Source organism: Geospiza fortis, unplaced genomic scaffold (genome assembly GCF_000277835.1).
Source record: "Geospiza fortis unplaced genomic scaffold, GeoFor_1.0 scaffold121, whole genome shotgun sequence".
NCBI lineage: Eukaryota > Metazoa > Chordata > Aves > Passeriformes > Thraupidae > Geospiza > Geospiza fortis.
This window is the reverse complement of record NW_005054346.1, coordinates 4,589,710-4,610,230: the sequence shown is the minus strand read 5'-3', so window position 1 is coordinate 4,610,230 and position 20,521 is coordinate 4,589,710. Positions and strand designations below refer to the sequence as shown.

General features: G+C 34.9%; 1 protein-coding gene across 1 annotated transcript in view; it reads right to left on the bottom strand.

Annotated features, from left to right (window-relative positions):
- ASPH (aspartate beta-hydroxylase) overlaps positions 1–20,521 on the bottom strand; it is a 109,120-nt gene that overhangs the window by 53,298 nt on the left and 35,301 nt on the right. Inside the window, exons 6-16 of the mRNA XM_031058629.1 lie at positions 16,696–16,785; positions 15,129–15,203; positions 14,483–14,644; positions 12,804–12,863; positions 11,150–11,206; positions 10,476–10,520; positions 9,648–9,683; positions 6,550–6,588; positions 5,157–5,198; positions 3,721–3,774; positions 2,687–2,731 (exon numbers count right to left, since the gene is read on the bottom strand). Coding sequence (XP_030914489.1) covers positions 2,687–2,731; positions 3,721–3,774; positions 5,157–5,198; positions 6,550–6,588; positions 9,648–9,683; positions 10,476–10,520; positions 11,150–11,206; positions 12,804–12,863; positions 14,483–14,644; positions 15,129–15,203; positions 16,696–16,785 — 705 coding nt within the window. The remainder of the gene's footprint in view (positions 1–2,686; positions 2,732–3,720; positions 3,775–5,156; positions 5,199–6,549; positions 6,589–9,647; positions 9,684–10,475; positions 10,521–11,149; positions 11,207–12,803; positions 12,864–14,482; positions 14,645–15,128; positions 15,204–16,695; positions 16,786–20,521) is intronic.

Below are 20,521 nucleotides of genomic sequence, written 5' to 3'. Positions count from 1 at the left end.
AAATACTGGCTCTTCTGCCTTCAGAGTTGTTCCCACATAACTACACAAATTATAAGGATTCTTAACTTAGTGCAGTGCTCAGATTTTGTGCTGATCAAATTATTTCCATTTTCTACTTCCTAAACAAAGGATCGTGAACACTGTACTACATCTAATAATTACTTGTGTCTTTAAAAGTGTAATAACTGTCTTTAAAACACATTTTGATTGATTCTCTCACTTTCTCTCTATGAAGGGAAGAAGAAAATAATTCATTCCTTCGAGTGCTGCTGCTATTATGTGTTTCCAAAAGCTATGCAAGGATACATGTCAAGGTAATTTTGTGATTTAAATGGTGTGTTACACTAATTTTTAAAAAAAACACAGGTCAGAAAAGAATAAATCTAAAAGATTCATTCAGAAATACCTACAATTTCAAAGTAGAACAAGCTATTTCTCATTCTAGCAGTGTTTGAAAATGGCAAGGAGTCTCTCAGTATCACAATACAACAAAAGGAGAGTGGATAACTAGGTTCAATTCCACCATCTTATTTGCAAATACATCTGCAGCTAGAGGCATGATCATTGCTCTTCACTTGGCGCTGGGGAGGCTGTATCTCGAATCCTGTGCTCAGTTTTGGGCCCCTCACTGCAAGAAGGACACTGAAGTGCTGCAGCTTGTCAGAAGGACAGAGCTGGGGGTGGGTCTGGAGCACAAGTCTCATAAGGACCAGCTGAGGGAGCTGGGGTTGTTTAGTCTGGAGTCAAGGAGGCTCAGGAGGAACCTTACTGCTCTCCATAAATGTCAGAAAAGAGGTTGTAGCCAGGTGAGGATCAGTCTCTTCTGCCAAGAAGCAAGTGATAGTTTGAGAAAGCAGCATTGAATTGCACCAGGAGAGGTTTGGATTGGGTGTGAGAAAAAATTTCTTCCTTAAAAGGGTGGTCATGCATTGGAACAGGTTGCCCAAGAAGAGGTGGACTCCCCAGCCTGGAGGCATTTAAAAGATGTGCCGATATGACACTTGGGGACATGGTTTAGTGGTGGACTTGCCAGTTTTTAGGTCTAAAGCTGTACTTGATTTTAAGGGTCTTTTCCAATCTAAATGATGCTACGATTCGAAATGGCATATTTCAAAATCCATCATTACTATATAAAACACCTAAGTTTTTTGGGGATTTTTTGTGAAGGTAGAAAAATTAATTTACAGCTGCAAGACTTAGACATAAATTACAATACAAAACCTGATAGAAATATGGTCTAAAACCCCAAGATTTCAACTTGGCACTTCTATGCTGAATTGAATTTTAAAATAGTATCTGTAAATCAAGAAATCATCTCAATATCCTCAACTGACATTGTGTGGTGGAATTATCTACTGTTGAAATTTTGTAATACTTCTTAAGGGCCTTTTTGTTATTTTAACTTTAAACAGCAACCTCTTCTGAGAGAAAACATCTTTTCCTCTTCTCCACTTCCAGCTTAAGGCATAACAAACTGAGTGCAGACTGCCTTTGCTGAACTTCTTGCCCATACTGTCAAAGATAACTACTGTTTGTTCCTACACTGATTATAAGCTTTGGTTAAGAATACCTCATGCTCATTATGAAACAAAACACTTTCAGTTAATGCATTTATTAAATAATAGCTATGACTTCAGACTTTCCAACACATCACATGGCTGTTGTGATGAACAGCTTGGAAAGACCTTGCAGACAACACAGTTATGCACCAATATGAGCATTTCAAACCCCTCAGCTAAGGTTCAGCATACAAAATCAAACATGAACTAAACCATGCCTCCAATCTGTACTGGACAACCACAAAAGGCCTCCTGTGTTTTCTTCACTTCTCTGGCTACTTTTGGCATGACTACGAACCTATAAATACTGTAAGGAAAAAAAACCAACAATGGAGAACTCTCTGGGCACCACATCTTGTAAGAGCTTCTGCACAGTAAGAAGAATAACTAACCCAGACAGGGGGTCAGGCTAACCAGCACAAAACAAGAATACAGCTGTTAGAGGTCTTGGATTGCAGCTTCTCTGATGTACTGCCCTGAGATACAACTCTGTGTTCCACTCAACACAACTAGTTTGGTACAACAAGCAAATTAGCAAACTGCAATGGTTAACTCCACGAAATGTAACAATATACAGTTCTTGAATTTAGAAGCCACTTATCTATGCTAAAAATGATTTTGGTAAAATCCATGTCTACTACTGTCAGGCAACAGATGGAATAACTGGAAGTGCTCTTGTTTCTCAAAATCATTTAGGCCAAGAAAAATGTGATGGCATGACAAAACAGTCCCTGTTTCCAGATCAGTGCCTAAAGAACGTGCCACAGTCAGATTTCAATAGATCTGACTGACACACAGAGAAGTAACACTATCATTGTCCATGATAATTGCTCTGGAGAGGAAGTACACACATATTGAGACCTCAAATTGTTGTATTTCCCTTTCAAAAGTATTCAGTTCTATCTGAAATCGTTCTAAATTAAAACTACTTATTTGGAATGCTTTCATATAAGCCAATAACTATCATTGGCATTTATCAAGTATAACAGAAAAAATATTGCTTCTAAACCAAGAAGCAACTTTGACAATAATGATATCCCTTTGCAAAGTAATTTGATTACTAATTTCCATGTAGCTACAGCTTTACTTTTTTAGGAAAAAAAATCAAGCATCCAATATTGACTTACCCACTTGAACATCATCTGAATAATCTTCAGTTTTAACAGGTTTTTCTGTAAAAAAAAATGTAAATATAATTCAAACTCAACCGCTTCCCAAATATTTACAAAAAGCCCCTTCTTTTTTTTTTCCACTGTGACCTATTAAGACTGCTCTGTAATACTACTTTTGCAGAAGTGGGATGCAAACTTCTACTTTGGCTAAATTTTTTCCAAGGGAAAGACTCATACTTAAGTAGGCCAATGAGCCTATTGTAGGACTGCACAGTTTCAAAAATGATACTTCAAATTTCTGAAACTAGACTATCCAAAGCACACATATCCCAGTTTCACATGCTACTACAGTATGGGCTTAGAAAACATCCATATATACCTATTATATTTCTAGCTGTAACTGTGAAATACTTAACTTCAAAATTCAGTTACTTTTATTTCTATATGTATGTTTAAATTAGACATGTCACACATCACCTAGTGCTACTATTGCTAACAGACTGAAGTCGGCACACATGCTTGGAAGGAGTCAGGCTCACCAGAAAAACTTCACCTATTACTTGCAACCAGCCAGGACGCTGGCTGTAAATATTAGGAAGAATTGAAGAGGGAAAATACTTTTCCTGATTTGGGAAACCCATAAATAAAGAGCTCAAAGCTTAGGAGACATTCCACTTTATTCCTTACATATACCCTCTTTCCTGAGTATACACACCTGATTGGTGGAAAACAGAGCAGGAAAAGGAATTCTCAGTTCCATCATATAACCAAATATGGTAATTTTTATAGATACAAGTTTTTCTGTAAAAAAAAACCACTCTCAACTTCTAAAACTGAAGAGTGCTTTCTAAGCCATTAAATATGTCATTAAAAAGCCCAAGATGCTAGATTCCAAAAACACAGATATGTTTGTCCTTGAAAGAAAATAGCTGCAGAAAAAGTTATTAATGTATTTTTATTGCAGCATAGAATCCCATTCCACAGTATTTATCATTCTCATTTATTAATTTTTTAAAGTAGCAAAAGCATGGAAAACACAATATACAAACCTGGTTCCTCTGGTTCAATGGCCACATCATCTTCCGTCTGCTTACTTTCTATTCCTAGATAGAAAAAAATTGTTGGAAGTCATTCACATTACATTCATAATTTTGTTTTTATTTCCCATCAGCCACATAATTAGTATCAAACAAAAAGGAAGACTTAAATTATAAACTAACAAGTTCAGTTAACTGAAGAGTAGGAAAAACGGTACTAAATGCACTTCATATCCAGAAGTTTACCTGCTAGAAGTAGGACTTCTACTGTGCATACCAGAATGATTTTGGTTACAATTGTTGTTTGAGGGGAACAACATTTCACTCAATATGTTATCCCTTTTATTCATAAAAGTTCGCATTTTTTAAAATTGAAAACCTAAATAAATATAGCATCAAATGCTATACACAGTGCTCAAGCTGAACTGCTTAGATCACTTTGCTCTAGCTGACTCAACCAACATCATGTTTGAGAAAAACTTTAAGGAAATTTTTAACTTAGAGCAGATGTTTAAATTACATTTAACACAGTACTCATTTAAAATTCTTCAAGAACAACACAGCAAACAAAAATTCACAACATAACCTTTCTGAGTTGCAATGTGGGAAATTACCAGAGAGCTCCAACTTGAGCAATGGAATAAGCACTTCATAAGAACGCCATGAAGTTCAACAAGACCAGGGTCAGGGCAACCTCCAATATCAATAAATGTTGGGGGAAGAAGAGATTGAGAGCATCCCTGTGGAGAATGAATGTGGATATTCTGGTGGATAAAACACTGGACATGAGTCAAAAGTGTGCACCCCCAGCCCAGAAAGCCAACTGCATCCATGGATGCATCTAAGAGGAGTGCCTCACCAGACGCCCTACGGAGTGCTGCATCCAGCTCTGGAGTTTTTAGTACAAGACAGACATGGACCTGTTAGAACAGGTTCAGATGAGGTCCATGAAGATGATCAGAGGGCTGGAGCACCTCTCCTCTAGGAAGGCAGGCTGACAGGCTGGGACTGTTCAGCCTGGACAAAAGAAGACTCCAGCGAGACCCTACCGCAGCCTTTCAATAAGGGATCTTGTAAAAGAGATGGAGAGAGATTTTTTACTCATGCCTGTAGCAACAGGACAACAGATTTTGAAGTGAAAAAGAGGAGACAGAGATTGGACATGAGGAGACTTTTTATGATGAGTGTGGTGAGACACTGGAACAGGGTGACCAGCGCAGTAGTGGATGCTCCATCCCTGCAAGTGTTCAAAATCAGGCTGGACAGAGCTTTGAGCAAGATGACTAAGAATAAGATGCCCCTAGACATGGCAGGGAATTTGAACTAGATGATCTTTAAATATCCCTTGTAATCCAAACTGTTCCACTATTCTATTCTCTGCTGAGTTTTATTATATTAATAAATACAAATGCAAGGAAAAAGTTTTTACAAGCTATAAAATTTCATACCTGAGAGGTCTTTAGCAATATCAAAATCTTCATTAATTTCCTCTATAAGTATAAAAAGGAAAAAAATGTATAATCAGCTTGCCTTTTTTTTAATCTGTTTTTCAAACATATCTATTTCATCAAAACACTAAGATCACAATTATAAAATATATATCTGGCCCTGTGGCTTCATTCACCCTCTTTGGAAGGTTGTCAACAGCTAAGAAAACATTCAGTTCAGAGCAATAATGAAGTCAAGCCCTCAAGCAATGGAACTTACACACTACACAAAAGAACAGAGCTAGCAGGTAGACATGTTTACCTGACATTAACAAGCAGACACTTTGATAAATTCCAGGGAATAAAAAATACATCTTAAATATCCTGTTTCACTAAATAGCCCTTCTATTCATCAGCTAGTTATTTCAAAATTGTACCTTTTCAATAATTGTTGTTTGGATTATGATACAATAACTGAAATTTTAAAACCACTTCATCTTTCTAAATAGATTCAAGTACTCCCATGTTCTTGTTTTGCAGCATCAACTCCATCTCCTAGACTTAGTGAAAACCAACCAAAAAACCTGCATACCTATAAACTTTAAAAGTCTTATTTGGATAAACATGCAACTCATTTGTGAGTCCTAATTTCCTTCTTGAAGCACTACAAAGAAATTCTACATCTTAATGGATTCTACAGAAAAAAATATTTAATTTTGTTTTCTCTTAATATGGCACTTTTAAAATTCATTTGACTGTCCTCTTAAGATTATGATAACAAAGGTAACAAAACAGATTGTTACCATTTATTTACACTAGAGAACTTCTTGACTTCCTTCTACTAAAAGATTGTGGGTTTTTTTCAGTCAGCTGTCTGAGATGACTCTCAAAAGAGCTGGCATTTCAAGACAACAAAGTATACAGAACCCAGAGAGAACACTGCAGACCAATAATTTGAAATTGCTCCTACTAATTAGACAAATGCACCAGCAAGAGGTCTGCATCAAAGCAGAGCTAGCACTGGCAGCCTGTACATTTTGAATGATCTTACACACTGGTTGCAGGGTTATGAGGAGGGCTCATTACAAGAAGCAGTGTCTCTGATAACGACAGCGGTCTAGCTGTCCACTAAAATCCTTAGACACCCCACTCTGTGTCAGCTGAGACCTTAAAGATGAATCCTCAAGGATGGCATATTAGAACAAAGTTTCTCAGGTCACAGTCAAAAAATCTGACTTCATAACAATACAGGTTGCAATGAACCTTTGCCATAACTGGCAATGGCATGACTGAAGGTCACACAGATTGTGTACTTCAATATATATAAACAGAAAGATTAAGTCTATTATCTTTATGCTAATTTGCTTAAAATATTTTTGTGTGTATACATATATATATATATATAGGTATATACCTGTATCTTGAGTCTCAGTCTGCTTTTCATGTTTTGGTTCTGAAAGGAAAGAAAAATAAAGTTCCTGGTTGGTTGATATGCACAAAGTATTCTAAAAATTTGGTTAAACGTACAGTTATTTTGTTAATGACAAAAGCAAAGGCTTAAAAAATATCTTTCCCTGGTTTGGGGGAATAGATATATGAAGCCTTTTTGGAGCTTGTAGTAGAAATTCCTCATTAAAAACCCCAAACCATGTGCTCATATTTCGCTGAAATTTCAAGACTTTCTATCACACAGATGAAATATTGAAAACAATTACAACAAATCTATCATTCAGTACAGTTGTTACAATTCTTCTACATTCTTAATCTTTGCATAGATATAATCTTTGCATAGTCTAATTTTTGTAATTCTGAAGAAGAAAAAGATCAAGAATATTCATTATTTAATTTTAGATAATGCCTGAAAATAGACAAAATGCTATCCATTGCCTGAATTTTCAATATACACTTACTGTGAATTTTAGACTGAAAAAGGTTCATTCAGTTTGGATAATTTAATCATCTAACAAGTACTAATCCTCATCAGAAAAAGGCCATTCACATAACATTAAAAAACAAAAAAAAAAAAAACCCCACCTTTATATTATCATTGTATCATTTAAAATATTGTTGTATGTTACTAATGGTTGTGTGGGTCTCCCCACACTCCTTTGAAAAAGAGTTCTTATAGAATATCCTTAAAAAAACATCCAGAACTCTTTCTAATGAAAATCTCAAGCTTGCTTCCTTTCTCTAGTATCATGGCCAGAAAATGCAGGAAACTCTTGACAAAACTGGAAGTTATGTACAATAACTGAGTTCTTGTATTCCAAATGCTATGATCAATCATTTACAACCTCCACTGTGGGTACTTATTTCCACTAAAGAATTTTTAACATTAGCAATAACCTCAGTGATGTGATTACAGCGATCCTATTAGCGCAGTTCCTGATCTGAATTAAGAACGAAGCCTCACAAAGCTAGAGTCACAAAAGAAATTAGACTGCTCTGGCCAGCAATCCTCTTGCACTGTCTTTAGCTTTGAGAACTCTAGAAAGCATGAGGATTGAAGAAAATATTTCACCAGAAGGTCTTGCCAGCAGATGGGAAACATGTGATAGAAATAAGGAACAGAAATTGACTCAAAGCGGTACTTCTGCTGATTTCACAGACAACTGCATATGAAGGCTCTAATGCAAATCTTCTTGTGGGGTTCGACTGCAGTTTTGGAGCCCATGCCAAAACCACAAGCTTCACATTTGAGAGAAAGGATTTCAGATCTCCACAATGGCCTCCAAGCATTCTTTCACTTCAGAAAAACAGAGCCAAAATTGCTCTGTTTTGAGCAATATACTTTGTTCTCCAAAAACAAAGTATATCGGTTTCACTTTCAATCCGATCAAAACATGTCAAAAGGTACAAGGAAAGATGGGCCTAGAGACAAAAGGGATGAAAAACAGGTGCAGCTGCTACAATGGTGTCTAGCACATGAACATGAACATGCCCTGAAACTCGATGGACCAAACTCAGACTGAACTGAGAAGGAAAAAAATGGTGTGTGACAGAAAGGCAGCCTCATCTCACTGGTCTTTTTCTTCTCCACTGCCCCAGGTTGGAGCTCTGAAATGAAATTCCTCTAAAAAGTACAAAGGATGCATTGTGCTTTCTCTCACAACCAGAATGTCTTCAAGGTGGAGCTTGAAAGCAAGGTAAAATTATGTTGTGAAAAGGCAAATTTTATCAAGAGGAAAGCAGTTTTCCATGGATTATGTTGAACTGTGGAAATCATTTACTACATAAAGAAGCCTGACAATTTAATAGCCAAGAATAATAGTTTTTTTGACAGTCACATGCTACTTTACAATTTCTTTTTCAGAAAAAGAATGGAAGTTCCTATTCTCCTTATTGTCCTAATCAGAGGACTGGCAAGAATAAAGAAAGTGTAGGGGGATTTATCTGATACTATTTAAAACTCTCATTACAGTCCAGAGAGGCACTGCTGCCTCCTGAAGTAAATGAATCACTGTATCACAAAATATAGTGATTCACTGTTATTGTGTTGGGGTGCCAGAAGAGACTGCAGAATATTAAATGCTTTTGGAACTGATTTTAAGAAAAGCTGATGCAATTTACTTTGTAACCTGCCTAATCAACTTAGTCAAAAAGGAGATATAGAGGTCTCTTCACAAGGGCATGGAAGCATTTTCTGTTTGTGTTACCACTACATATGAAAGAGCATGAAAAGTAAAGATTAGAAGTTGCACTTCTTCATATCTAGGTGTGAGAACCAAGAGAAGTGATTCTTGATTAGGAACTGATCATAAAATAACTATGTCCTGGAAAGGCAAGTAAAAAATAAGCCCTGGGAAAAACCTAGAGTCACTTGCTTTTCTATCCTATAACTGCTGAGGCATTTTGTCAAGGGCACCATAACTGAGGCAAATAATTATTTTCTGCACACTGAGAAAGACACAGGTTAAGGGCTAAGCACACCTTTGGGCCACTGAAAGTCTTTCAATGGAATTTTGACTTCTATCCCAAAGGAGGATGTTGGAATTTACCTCCTGATAACAAAGAATGTACCTCAAGGTTTTCTGTTGCAAATATTTTGGAGAAACCCTGTCCTTTGCTCAGGTTACATAAACATGGGAAACAAACAAGAGTGCCTTAAAGGTATGTTTAACTATTCTGAAGTGTGGCAGTCTCCAGAAGGAATCACAATCACACACCTGTGTTTCAAGGCTGTGACTACTCTTCTTCTTGTTTACTTTTTGATTTGGTCTCAGCAATCATTAGCAAATCATCAACCAAATCAAACTAAAATGGTAATTCCCAAAGAACTGGTAGTGGCAGACAAGATGAAAAGGTGATACTGAGCTAAACAGATGCAATAAACCACATCTGGCCTGGGCAGGGTTTCAAACACAGGGAGCTTGAACAGACAACCCAAAACCTTAGCTGAGAACTTGCAAAGTAATTTGGCAGCATAGGAAATCTTTAAACAAAGTAATTCCACTTGCATATTAACGAAAGATTTTGATACTGTAATTTCACTTAATATAGCAGCTGTCATACCTTGGTCTTCGCTGTAATCTTCATGCACTCTATCCTCTGTTTAAAGAAAAAGAAAAGTGAGCAGGAAAATTAATGTAATTTTAAGACAATAAAGACACATAAATAATACAATACAGTGTCAAGTTTGTTCAGATAAAAATATTTGAAACTATAGTAGTTCATACTGTAAGAAAGTTAATAAGAGTGCAAAGGTGAAGATTTCTAACAGATCCTGTGAGAAGAATTGATTGATTTTCTGGCATCAAAAGATAGACTTAAAAAAGACAGCAATATCAGCAGGCTTTCTTATACAGTTCATAAATATTCATAAATATTTTGATTCTGAATTATTTATAAATCATTTATATATACAGCTAACTTCTACAGAGTAATTTTAGCATCTTCTTGTTATGGCTTACTTGCTTTTAAAAAAACTTAGAGATACTACTTTCTTCTTGACATCACACCAACAGCAACATCTCTGGCATATTTAAATTATTTTTTATCCACAAAATCACTTCTATACAATTTAAAACACCAATATCCATTCTCCTGGAAATTCAACCCTCAAAGTATTATTCAGCCCATTTGGCTGACATTACAGAGAAGTAGTACTCATGTAGGCTTTAGCAGCATTTCCTTAGGAAGCTGTTATGTCTACATTTTCAATTTATATTCTGAAAAAATATTACCTAGGAGCTCCAAAGTCTTGTGTAATTTGTGGTTTGTTTTGTTTGGTTGGTTGGTTTGTTTAGTTTTGCCTTTTTTTTTTTTGGTATGTGATTGTCTTGGTTTGGGGCCAAAATTCAGTGAATCTTCAATAAAAAGAAAGAAGATTTTGGACTGTACCTGCATAATGTTCCACAGCATCTTCTGGCATTATCTCAGAGTCACCTTAAATATAAATATTTAAAATTTTATATTCCAATTGAATTTTCATGCAACAGCTAAGTAACACAAAAGAGCTTAAAAAGGTCACATCAGAGTCACCTTAAATATAAATATTTAGAATTTTATATTGCAATTGAATTTTCATGCAACATACATAACACAAATAGCTAAATAACACAAGAGAGCTTAAAAAGGTCACGTATTTAGCTCAAAAATGAAAGAAACAATCATACTGATTTAATACTACAATATCTTATTTGAAAGTGACAGCTGAATTATAAAATACAGCCAGGAACTACACCATAAAACAACAAGTTTATGCATATTTGTATTCAGGCTTAAAGTTAGGAATATAAGTAGGTGTTGGATAATCAATCCATTGCTTAGACTGGGAAGCTCCTTTTGATAGAACAAAATATTTGTCTAAGTATTTGTAGACTGGATTCATGGAGTGCTATGCTCACAAATGTAATGGTAACATAGCAGCCTAAAAATCAGGCCTACTTTAAACTATCTAAAAACCATTTGAAAATAAAACAGTGAAGAAACAGTCTAAATATGACACATAACTTTGTAGCACATTTTAAAAAGTGTGATTATATTATCATTTGAAATAATGAAGATTTACAAACCTGGAGTGTCTGGATCACTTACTCTTTCTTCCAAATCTGCAACATAATCATCTATGGCTGTAAATTAAATATAAACAAATAAATATCTTGAAATTAAAATATTAAATATGTTTAATATTTCATTGTTTTAACTTGTATCCAAAATGAGTCCATCAATGGCTAAATGTAGCTCCTTAGCTGAAAACTGAAAAACTAAAACTTTATATACTGACACATGCAACTTGACACATGGCAATCGAATGGAAGGTGTTGGGCCACTCTCTCTTCCAGCCTTCTGCTATACTCTCTGTAGGAAAACTAGAGCAACAAGAGCCATTGGTCTGCATCAGTATTTTTTAATATTTATATAAATAAAAAATGAAAATATCCTCCATCTTCAAAATTGCAAAGTATCTTCTTTACTAATGTGCAGGAGGATCACTTGGTGATGGATCTATAGAAGACAAGATATGAACCAGAAACTAACCATGCAAAATACATACTTTATTTCTGGCATCTCCTATTTAGACCAATTTACTTCCTTTCATTACACCTAGCTAAATTTGGGGGTTATTTTCCACTATAACTGCAATTCTTTTCAATGTTGTTAATATACTTGCTATGACACATCTGAGAAAACACAGTAGTGAAGGTAGAGTAGCTTATCCTTTTACTTTGGAAGTATAATAGCTTGGATTCTAAATGAGTTATCCCTCACATAGTTTGGAATAAACAGTTTTAGCTGTATCAAACAAATACAACTATTTTTCCATCACATCTGTGACACCAAACACAACTGCAAAGTCTAGAGTCTTTACAAAGTCTTAACACTGAGTCAAACATAAGAACCCTAGTACAAATAGAAATCAATGCCAGATGTAAATGCAAGAGACTGTCCATACTGTAAAGAAACATGGTTAGAATACTGAAGAAAATACTTATCAGACAGTAGGGAAATTGCAATATCCACTTAATGCTTCTTCATAATGGGAAAGATGAGCTAATGCCATTGTACATGATATCAAGCATAACATCAAGATGACTATAAGGTAATCAGATTAGTCCAAGCCAAATTTCAAAAAGCTTTCAAGATTAATTAAGATGTGCAGAAAGACAGAACAAGCATAGTTCAGAATTACATCCTTGGTGTTGACTCACTCTCTGATAGCAGAGTCAGTCACAAAGAACAAACAGTCCTGAAGGAAAGGTACAAAAACCTGGATGCTCCTAATGCCAAGAAAAATATTCTAGAAGAACCTTAGTAATATAGACTGTCTGAAGACAATATAAGCAATAAATCTCATTCTCTCTTTTCAGACTGTACAACCACAGATCACTTGCCTACCCAGTCCCAAATAACACAATAGCACAATAACACAATAACACAATAGCCAGGAACATACAGTAAATAAAATGTTTTTGCACCAATGAAAGCAAAGTTTCCACACCTGTCACCTGTTAATTGTAATAAAGACTTTCAACAGCAAGTATGATAGAGTCATCCCAAAGTAAAATTCTCCAAGACAATAACAACTATTTATTGAGAGAAAAAAACCCAAATTCAAAATGATCTATTTCTAAACCAGTCTAACCTTTTCTATTTTTCTCTCTCGTATAACTTGTTATATTGAGGCAGAAAAACATTATTATTGAGTACCGAAAAACAAATAGATACCTGGAATTTCATACGATTCAGACTCCACTACTCCAACATCTTCCACCATAGGATCAGCATCTGAGAAATAAATACATTTGCACAAATTTTAACATTTTAAAAATCAATAAACCCTCTAACAGATATTATGTAAGAACAGTAATATTTCAAAGCTGTAATTCTAAGCAAATTTCCCCTAATAGCAGCAAGATATGTATACATAGACTGAAAAAAGTTACTATTTTATTTATATACAATATTGAGAATGTGTATATATGAATAAACTCTATACACATTTTCTCAAAAAAGAGGACTCTCCACAGAAATTTCTGAATAAATTGGAGGTTCACTTTGCCTTCTTAATTGCAAAGATTCAAAGTAAATGGAATTTGAATTTCTCCTCTAGTCTTCTACTTTGACTTGCGCTGTGGATGAGGAAGAGAGATGAAGAAACAAGGAGCTTTAATAGATCCAGACTAAAGAGTTTGATTGTGAAGAAACAATCTCAGTGCACTTCCAGACATCACAGCTTTTATGACATCGATTACATGGGTTTTATCAAAAGATATCAAGAGATATTAAGAGATAGGTAAAAATTTCAACAGTACAAATAAAGAGCATTCAGAAAAATTTCCCCCTAGTTGGATTTAGATCATGTAACTCTGCTTTAATATTTTGACTTCAATTTTCATCATCCAGTCAATGCCCCAAGGTGACAAGATATGAGCATCTTTATATGATGTCTTCATCTCTGCAGGACTTAAATTTAATTAATGCTCTTAGGGAGCCATATCTGAATGAAAGGAGAATGAGAATAAAGTATAGAAAAGACTGTGTTAATAAACTTTCAAATTTAGTTTAATAAACCAAAAGGTCCAGAAGCAGACTCCATACAGGTTTTACTGATGGGGAATGAACAGATTGAGAGCAGCCACACCAAGAAGCACTTGGGGGTCTGGTAGACGAAAGACTGGACATGGAACGCGTCTCCAAAGGTGAGAAAAGGCTGAGAACTGGGGTTCAGCCTGGAGGAAAAAATACTCTGGGATGACCTAATTGCAGCCTTTCAGTATCTTAAGGGGACAAAGAAGCTGAAGAGGGATGTTTTTACAAGGGCATGTATTGAGAGGAAAGGAGTTTTGGCTTTGAACTGAAAGGGAGCAGGTTTAGATTGGATATCAAATGAAAATTCTTCATTGCGAGGGTGACGAAGCACTGGAACAATGTTTCAGAAAACAGTCGCCCAGAGAAGCTGTGAATGCCTCATTCCTGGAGTGTTCAAGGCCAGGCTAGATGGGGTTTGGTATAATCTGGTCTAGTGAAAGGTGTCCTTCATGCCAGAAGGGTTAGAACCAGGTGATCTTTAAAGCTCCTTTCAATCAAAACCATTCTATATGATTATATTCATGCCTCTGTTGGGGAGAGATATGCATATTTGGAGCACAGAATAATTTTGTTGAAAGCCCATAGAGTAGAATTAATAATATACAGTTACCTGGATTCCAAAACACATAGCATTAAAATATCCCATTTTGACTTAAAATATATGCATTTGCCAAATAATGTTGTGGCTGACACTTCCTAAGGCTCTGTTTTAAGCAGAAATTACAAGTCCAGGTCTTAATGAGACATATTTTCATTTGTCTGGGTTGGGTTTTCTTTTGTAGATTTATTTTAAATGTATTTAGTCATTCGGATACCTTTTTGAACTGAGTCTGGTGTCTCATATGCTTCTGAAATTTCAGTCTCAAATTCTCTGAGCATGTCATCTGTTGCAGGAGCTTCAAAAGTTTCTCCATGTATTTCTTCCTTTGCTTGCCACTGGTCACTTACACTTTCATCTCCATCTTCACGTCTCTCTCCTAATCAATAATGCAGATTGTTAGTGAATAAATTGAATAAATTTTCTTTGGTATATTCTATTACCAGCAAATATTCAGTCCTCAGTACACCCTTTGTGGTTTCCAGCTAGTCTCCAAAGGGAATGGGGAGTTACATAAAAGTTATCTGCACAGTCCAGCATTACAAACCCAACTTGCCAGGACCTTCTTTGCTCACAGTAAAGGCCAACTCTGCTCTGTCCACTCTTGCCCTCTACACAGTGTTTTGAAGAAGCTTTTGTTAAATAAATGATTTCAGCTATTACTGCCAGACAAGTCTGGGTAAGAAGACACAGTTTTAGGATTTGAACTTTCTGAATTTTTTGAAAATGACAAATGAGTTGATTTGAATGTTTTATGCAGGCAAAAGTGCTTTAAGTGCATACCAAAACCAGACTCTGAGATTCATCTAGCCTATGGCAGTATTTTTAAACTCTTCAGTGATTTCTAAGTGTTAATGCATTACCAGGATGGGAATGGAGAGCTTCATGAAGAATAGATTGAATCTCCTCTTCCAATTCTATGTCAGCAGTCTTGTGCTCTAAAAGGATTATAAATTGCAGTGAAGGTAAGCGCAAAAGGCAAAATCTAAACATTAACTCAAAGCTTGCAGCTTTTAGTAGGCTCCATAATGTTCTTAATTCCTTTCACAAAGTTCCCTGGAGACTGACCTGGTTAACCTCTGCAACTCACACAATTAGAAAAACAATTTTGTCTTGCTTATTCTCCAATATAGAAATTATGCAACAATCACATCAGATTCGTCCATCTGAATATGAATTGGAAGAATTTATCTACACTGCATTTTTACACACATATTTTTCCAGGGGTAGTAACAACTTTAGGTAACTATTCAAACCAAGAACTCTCTTCTAAGGAATTAATTTACTAACACTTTCATCCATTGTCTTCCTACAATTTAGGCAGCAGCACCTGGAAGTCATATTTGACAACAAAATGTGAGTTGCAGAAGCAGGATCCTGTCAACTTCATAAACAGGGAAAATAGATACATTACAGTATCAAGGTCTTGTTCTGCTACGAATTGCCAGGAGAAATCACAAACTGGCTTCATGGACAAGTGATTGCCATCCAACAGCTCAGGACATAATAGGAATTTGTATGAAGTGTTGTCTTCATATAAATGTCCTGAAATTAACATTGAGAAACCCTACAATGATACATCTGACGAAAAAGCTCTAAACCAGGTAACAGCTGCATTTTCAAATAAGGATCCAAAATGGCACCAGTCACGAAAAATGGTCCCACAAAACCAAAAACCACACACACACCAAAAAACCCACCCAACCAGGGTGGAAGTCATATCTTGATATATTTTATAATTGATATCCTAAGAAAAGCAATGCAAGTCTTTTGAAACAAAATCTATATTCTATAGATTCCACTGGCCATATGCTCTGGATTTGTATGTTTATGTATCAGGTTCACATAAACATCGCATAGGCTAAACCTTTTCAATAACCCAGAAATAACATGTACTCTCTGAACAACACTAATGCAAATCACACATGTGAAATGTGACATGTAAAATATTTCTTTTTGAATCCCTCTTAATTTTAATACATTCCACTAATAGTATAGGGCTTTAAAAATGTTTAGATTATTTTTTTAACAGTAGGAGCTCCATTTATTGCATTTATTATATATTAGTAGTTTTAGCGGAAAAGTGAAGACTTTATTATCTTACTAAGTTGGTTGTTGAGAGGGTTTTGTTTCTTTTTAAGGTGAAGAATTTGCTGTTATTCTGGCTGGATATACAGCTGGAATCAATCTAAATCACAACCATACATCACAAGAAAGTTATTATAATGTGATATGCCTTCAATGGTAACCATGAAATTTTACAATTTTCATGGTCAGTGATTTATACAAAGTTATAAACCATGATTCCTGTTAAATAAACTTCAGTAGATAAGCAACACAAAATCTATAAAAGAGTTTGGATGTTAATGACACAGAATTATAGTTCAAATAATGTATTTTGTTCCACCTATGATTCACAAAAGATCTTACCTGATTCAACATATGACTTTTCAGCAGGCTGGACAGTCTCCTCAGATTCTGGTGATGCTGGCTGTGCTGGGACAGATCTTTCTTTAAGGCCTGCATTTTTCAGTTATAAAGTTAACTTTATGCCCTTTTTGAACTGATTCAGTTATAACATAAGAAAGTTCTTTCAATTAAATTAACTGATGTTACACTCTCCAAAAATGCATTCAAACAATCACAATTACAGGGTTGTCATAATATACAGTGATATACAAAAAGACTAAAGCACATTCAGATAGTAAAACAAAGATGTTTAGAAGACAAACATACAGTAAGGAGGTAAAAAGGGACAGAAATTTAAGCACTTGCTTTTATTTGAAAGTAACTGAACAAATGACTAGGCTATTCTCAACATCTATTCAGTATCCAGTAAAAATATAGAGAGAAAATTTTTCTCTCTGTTTTCAGCTAGGGCAAAAAGTGCTTCATATGATCAATTTTATAGGTTCTATGGAGAACTAATTTGAACTTTACAAAAAGCTGCACAGAATAAGAATTACTTTAAATTCATATGTTACATCTTAGAAGACTTGATTAAGATTAGTTTGTTTTGACAACTATAGAAAAAGTATGACTGATGGAATTTTGTCACTAAGATTGTGACTATCTATACCACAGTCTCTTTCTAGATCAAAACACAATGAAAAGAAAGCAATCAATAAATTGAATGATCAACACCATCATCCTGGCAGGACAGAAAGATACAGCTGTGATAGATCATGTCACATCTTAAGACACCATATGGTCAAGAATGTGTTGGTATTAGACTAATTCTCCTCTCAAGTCTCCTTTAGGAGGGTTCAAGCAAAACTTATACAAGAGGTTCAGACTAGGCATAAGAAAAAACTCACACACCCACAACCCCCCACCTCTACGAGGGCAGAGTAACCTGGTCATTCCTCTGAAATGACCCTGTTTTGAGCAGGATGTTAGAATAAGGATCTCCCAAAGTCCCTTCCAAATGGCATTTGCTGATAATCCTACATCCAAGGTCAATTAAGGCAAGATTCTCTTCTCAACAAACACCACTGCCCAAAGCAAACTAGTTTTTCAACAGCTGTATACATGGAAATCAATAGAAAAGATAGAACGCAAGAAAGCAGAGGCTAAACTATAATGAACACTCCTGTAGTACAAGCAATCTTGTAAAAGCAACTCTTAAATAGATAAATATTATATTTCAAGTAAGTACAATTTAAAAAATAGTAATTACCACATTTCTAGTGGAGTCAAACATATCTCAATGCAAATTGGACTAGTGTGTCTCAAACCAAATTGTGTAGAGAGATATGATTTTATGCATTGTGAGAAAAACATGTATTTATTTCAAGTAATAGTTACAGGATAACAGAATTAAGTCCATCTTATTATTTAATATTATTTTAATATGTTATTTTATATTATATTTATATTATTATTTAAATTTCTGTTATTTGAAGATTGATAGGTAGGCTGTATAAAAGAAATGTAACTAAGAGTCCACCACTCTGGAGTTAAAATGAGAAGCTAAAGAAAAATGCCAAATTTATACTTAGTTTTTGGCCAATTTTCTTCTGTCATTAAAAAAACACCCACTTAAAATATTAAGAAAATATTATTAAGACATTCATCTTTTCCTGCAGGACTATTAATGGCTACAAGAGTAAGAAGTTACTTCCTTCTACAATCATCTTAGGATGGAGACAAAACCAGTAAGTCATATTAACCACTCTCACACTTCAGAATCCATAAGCATGGAAACAGCCACCTTGCTTTCACAAACACAGTTCAGTTACTTTACACATACACTGCTTTAAATCAGTTTTTGTATCCTCAATAAGCCACCCCCATGTTCAGATCCAGACAACCACATACTCTGCTTCATGAACAATAAATGAATTCAAAGCATTTCAAAAGACAGCCAATACTCCACACTAAACAAGCACTATGGGTACTTAACAGGAAAGAAGGAACCAACAAGAGTGTCTTTGTTTCACTTGCACATTTCTCAACTTAACCTTCAAGCTTTTTATATATGTCTATTGTGCTTAACACTGATTTCTATTCAATCTTGTCACGTATGTAATAGACTAAATAATTCAATTTTTGTAAGATATTATTTTCTCTCTTCTGTTTATTAAAATTGCATTTAGCTTTTACTTGCCAGGTGCATTTTTTGAGCTTATGTGGCGACTTGTTGCATTAAGTTTAATGGCAATACTTCATAGTGATATACAACAAGACAACAGATCTCTGGAGCAAAAATACTTTATTTTATGACTGTCTGTATAGCCTGGAGTGCTGCTCAAATAAAATTTTCTTTGGAAAGAAAAAAAATAAAACATCCCACCCTTTCTAGATCCCCATAAACTTTGGGTCACAGATACAATATGTTAATCAGAACAGCAATTCATTTGAAATTTCACTCCCACACAGTTAAAAGTTCTGGCATATTACAGGAGAAAATAAAGTGATGTGCACCATACCATTGTGCCACCATCCTTGAGAACCATGATTTGAATGCTCCTCTTGTCAAATATGCACTTTAACACTTACCAGAGCAAGGCTGAAAAAGTGTATCTATTATCACCAAAACCTAACAGAGAATGTTCATTATGGATTTGCATTTATTAGATCTTCATTCTCTGATATTTTTTGCTAGGCATTGTAATGTTCACAATGGACATCTCCTTCCCTCCCTCCTCATGAATTTATAAATATTTAGAATATACCTCAGAGTAGATAATTTCTGTTAATTATCACAGCCAGAATCTTAAGATACTGTACTGTTTTCTACAGCTTTAATTTGAACTATTTTTCACAACTGTTTGAATGTTTCATTTTCTTTAAAAAAAAAAGCGCAAATCATCTTTAACCTTATTATCACATCTTATAACTCTAGAGATCAAAGCATGATGCAGACACATGTATGGAACAGCTGAGCTAAGTGTATTGCCCACTGTTATACACAAAATTTTAGCAAAAACCAAAAAGAGAATTAACCTTCAGGACTTCAATCTTAAATTACCATCCAGATGCATATATATACTCATTCTCAATTTCAGTCCTTTGTTTTGTTTTCTTGAAATTAACACTGCAGTACATCAAGAAACAATCATAAACTTCCATTACAAATTTTGTTCTGAATCCTATGTAATTATATTGTGCACTTCCATACAATATACTCCCTTTCAAATTTATTTGGAAAATATTCATTTCTAGATAAACTTGACAGCAACCATAGATTCAATAATATTCTGAAATCTATTATCTCTGCAAAAATGTTTTTGCAACTTTATTTATTGTAATGAGACTGCTGAATAAATCCTTCCTTGATGCTGAAAATACAGAAGATGTAAGAACAAACTAACACAAGATTTTGCTTACAGAAGCATCATGCACTTGAAAGTCTTGAAGAAGATAATAGCTGCAAAATATCCTAGATGTTCTCTAAACAAGTTCAACCAGAATAGAGTGGTACTAGCATATCACATCTTACATGTAATTGGAATACAACAACACTTATCAATGATAAGAAATAGATGGCCTAATTTTCATCAGCATTCCTTATCAAAAGATTGGCAAACTTGGAAAAAAATCAGGACACAGTTAAATAAAAAGTGATAATGAATCAAGATTTCCAACACAAATATAGAGAAATAAAATAATTAAGTAAATAGGGAATGGAAGAAAACCAGAAACATATTGTCATGGGATCAAAAGACAAAATGTGGAACATTTTGATTGAGCATACCCTAACGTCTCATGATAAAGTGCCACTCTGAAGTTGGTTTAACTATTTGTGTACAAA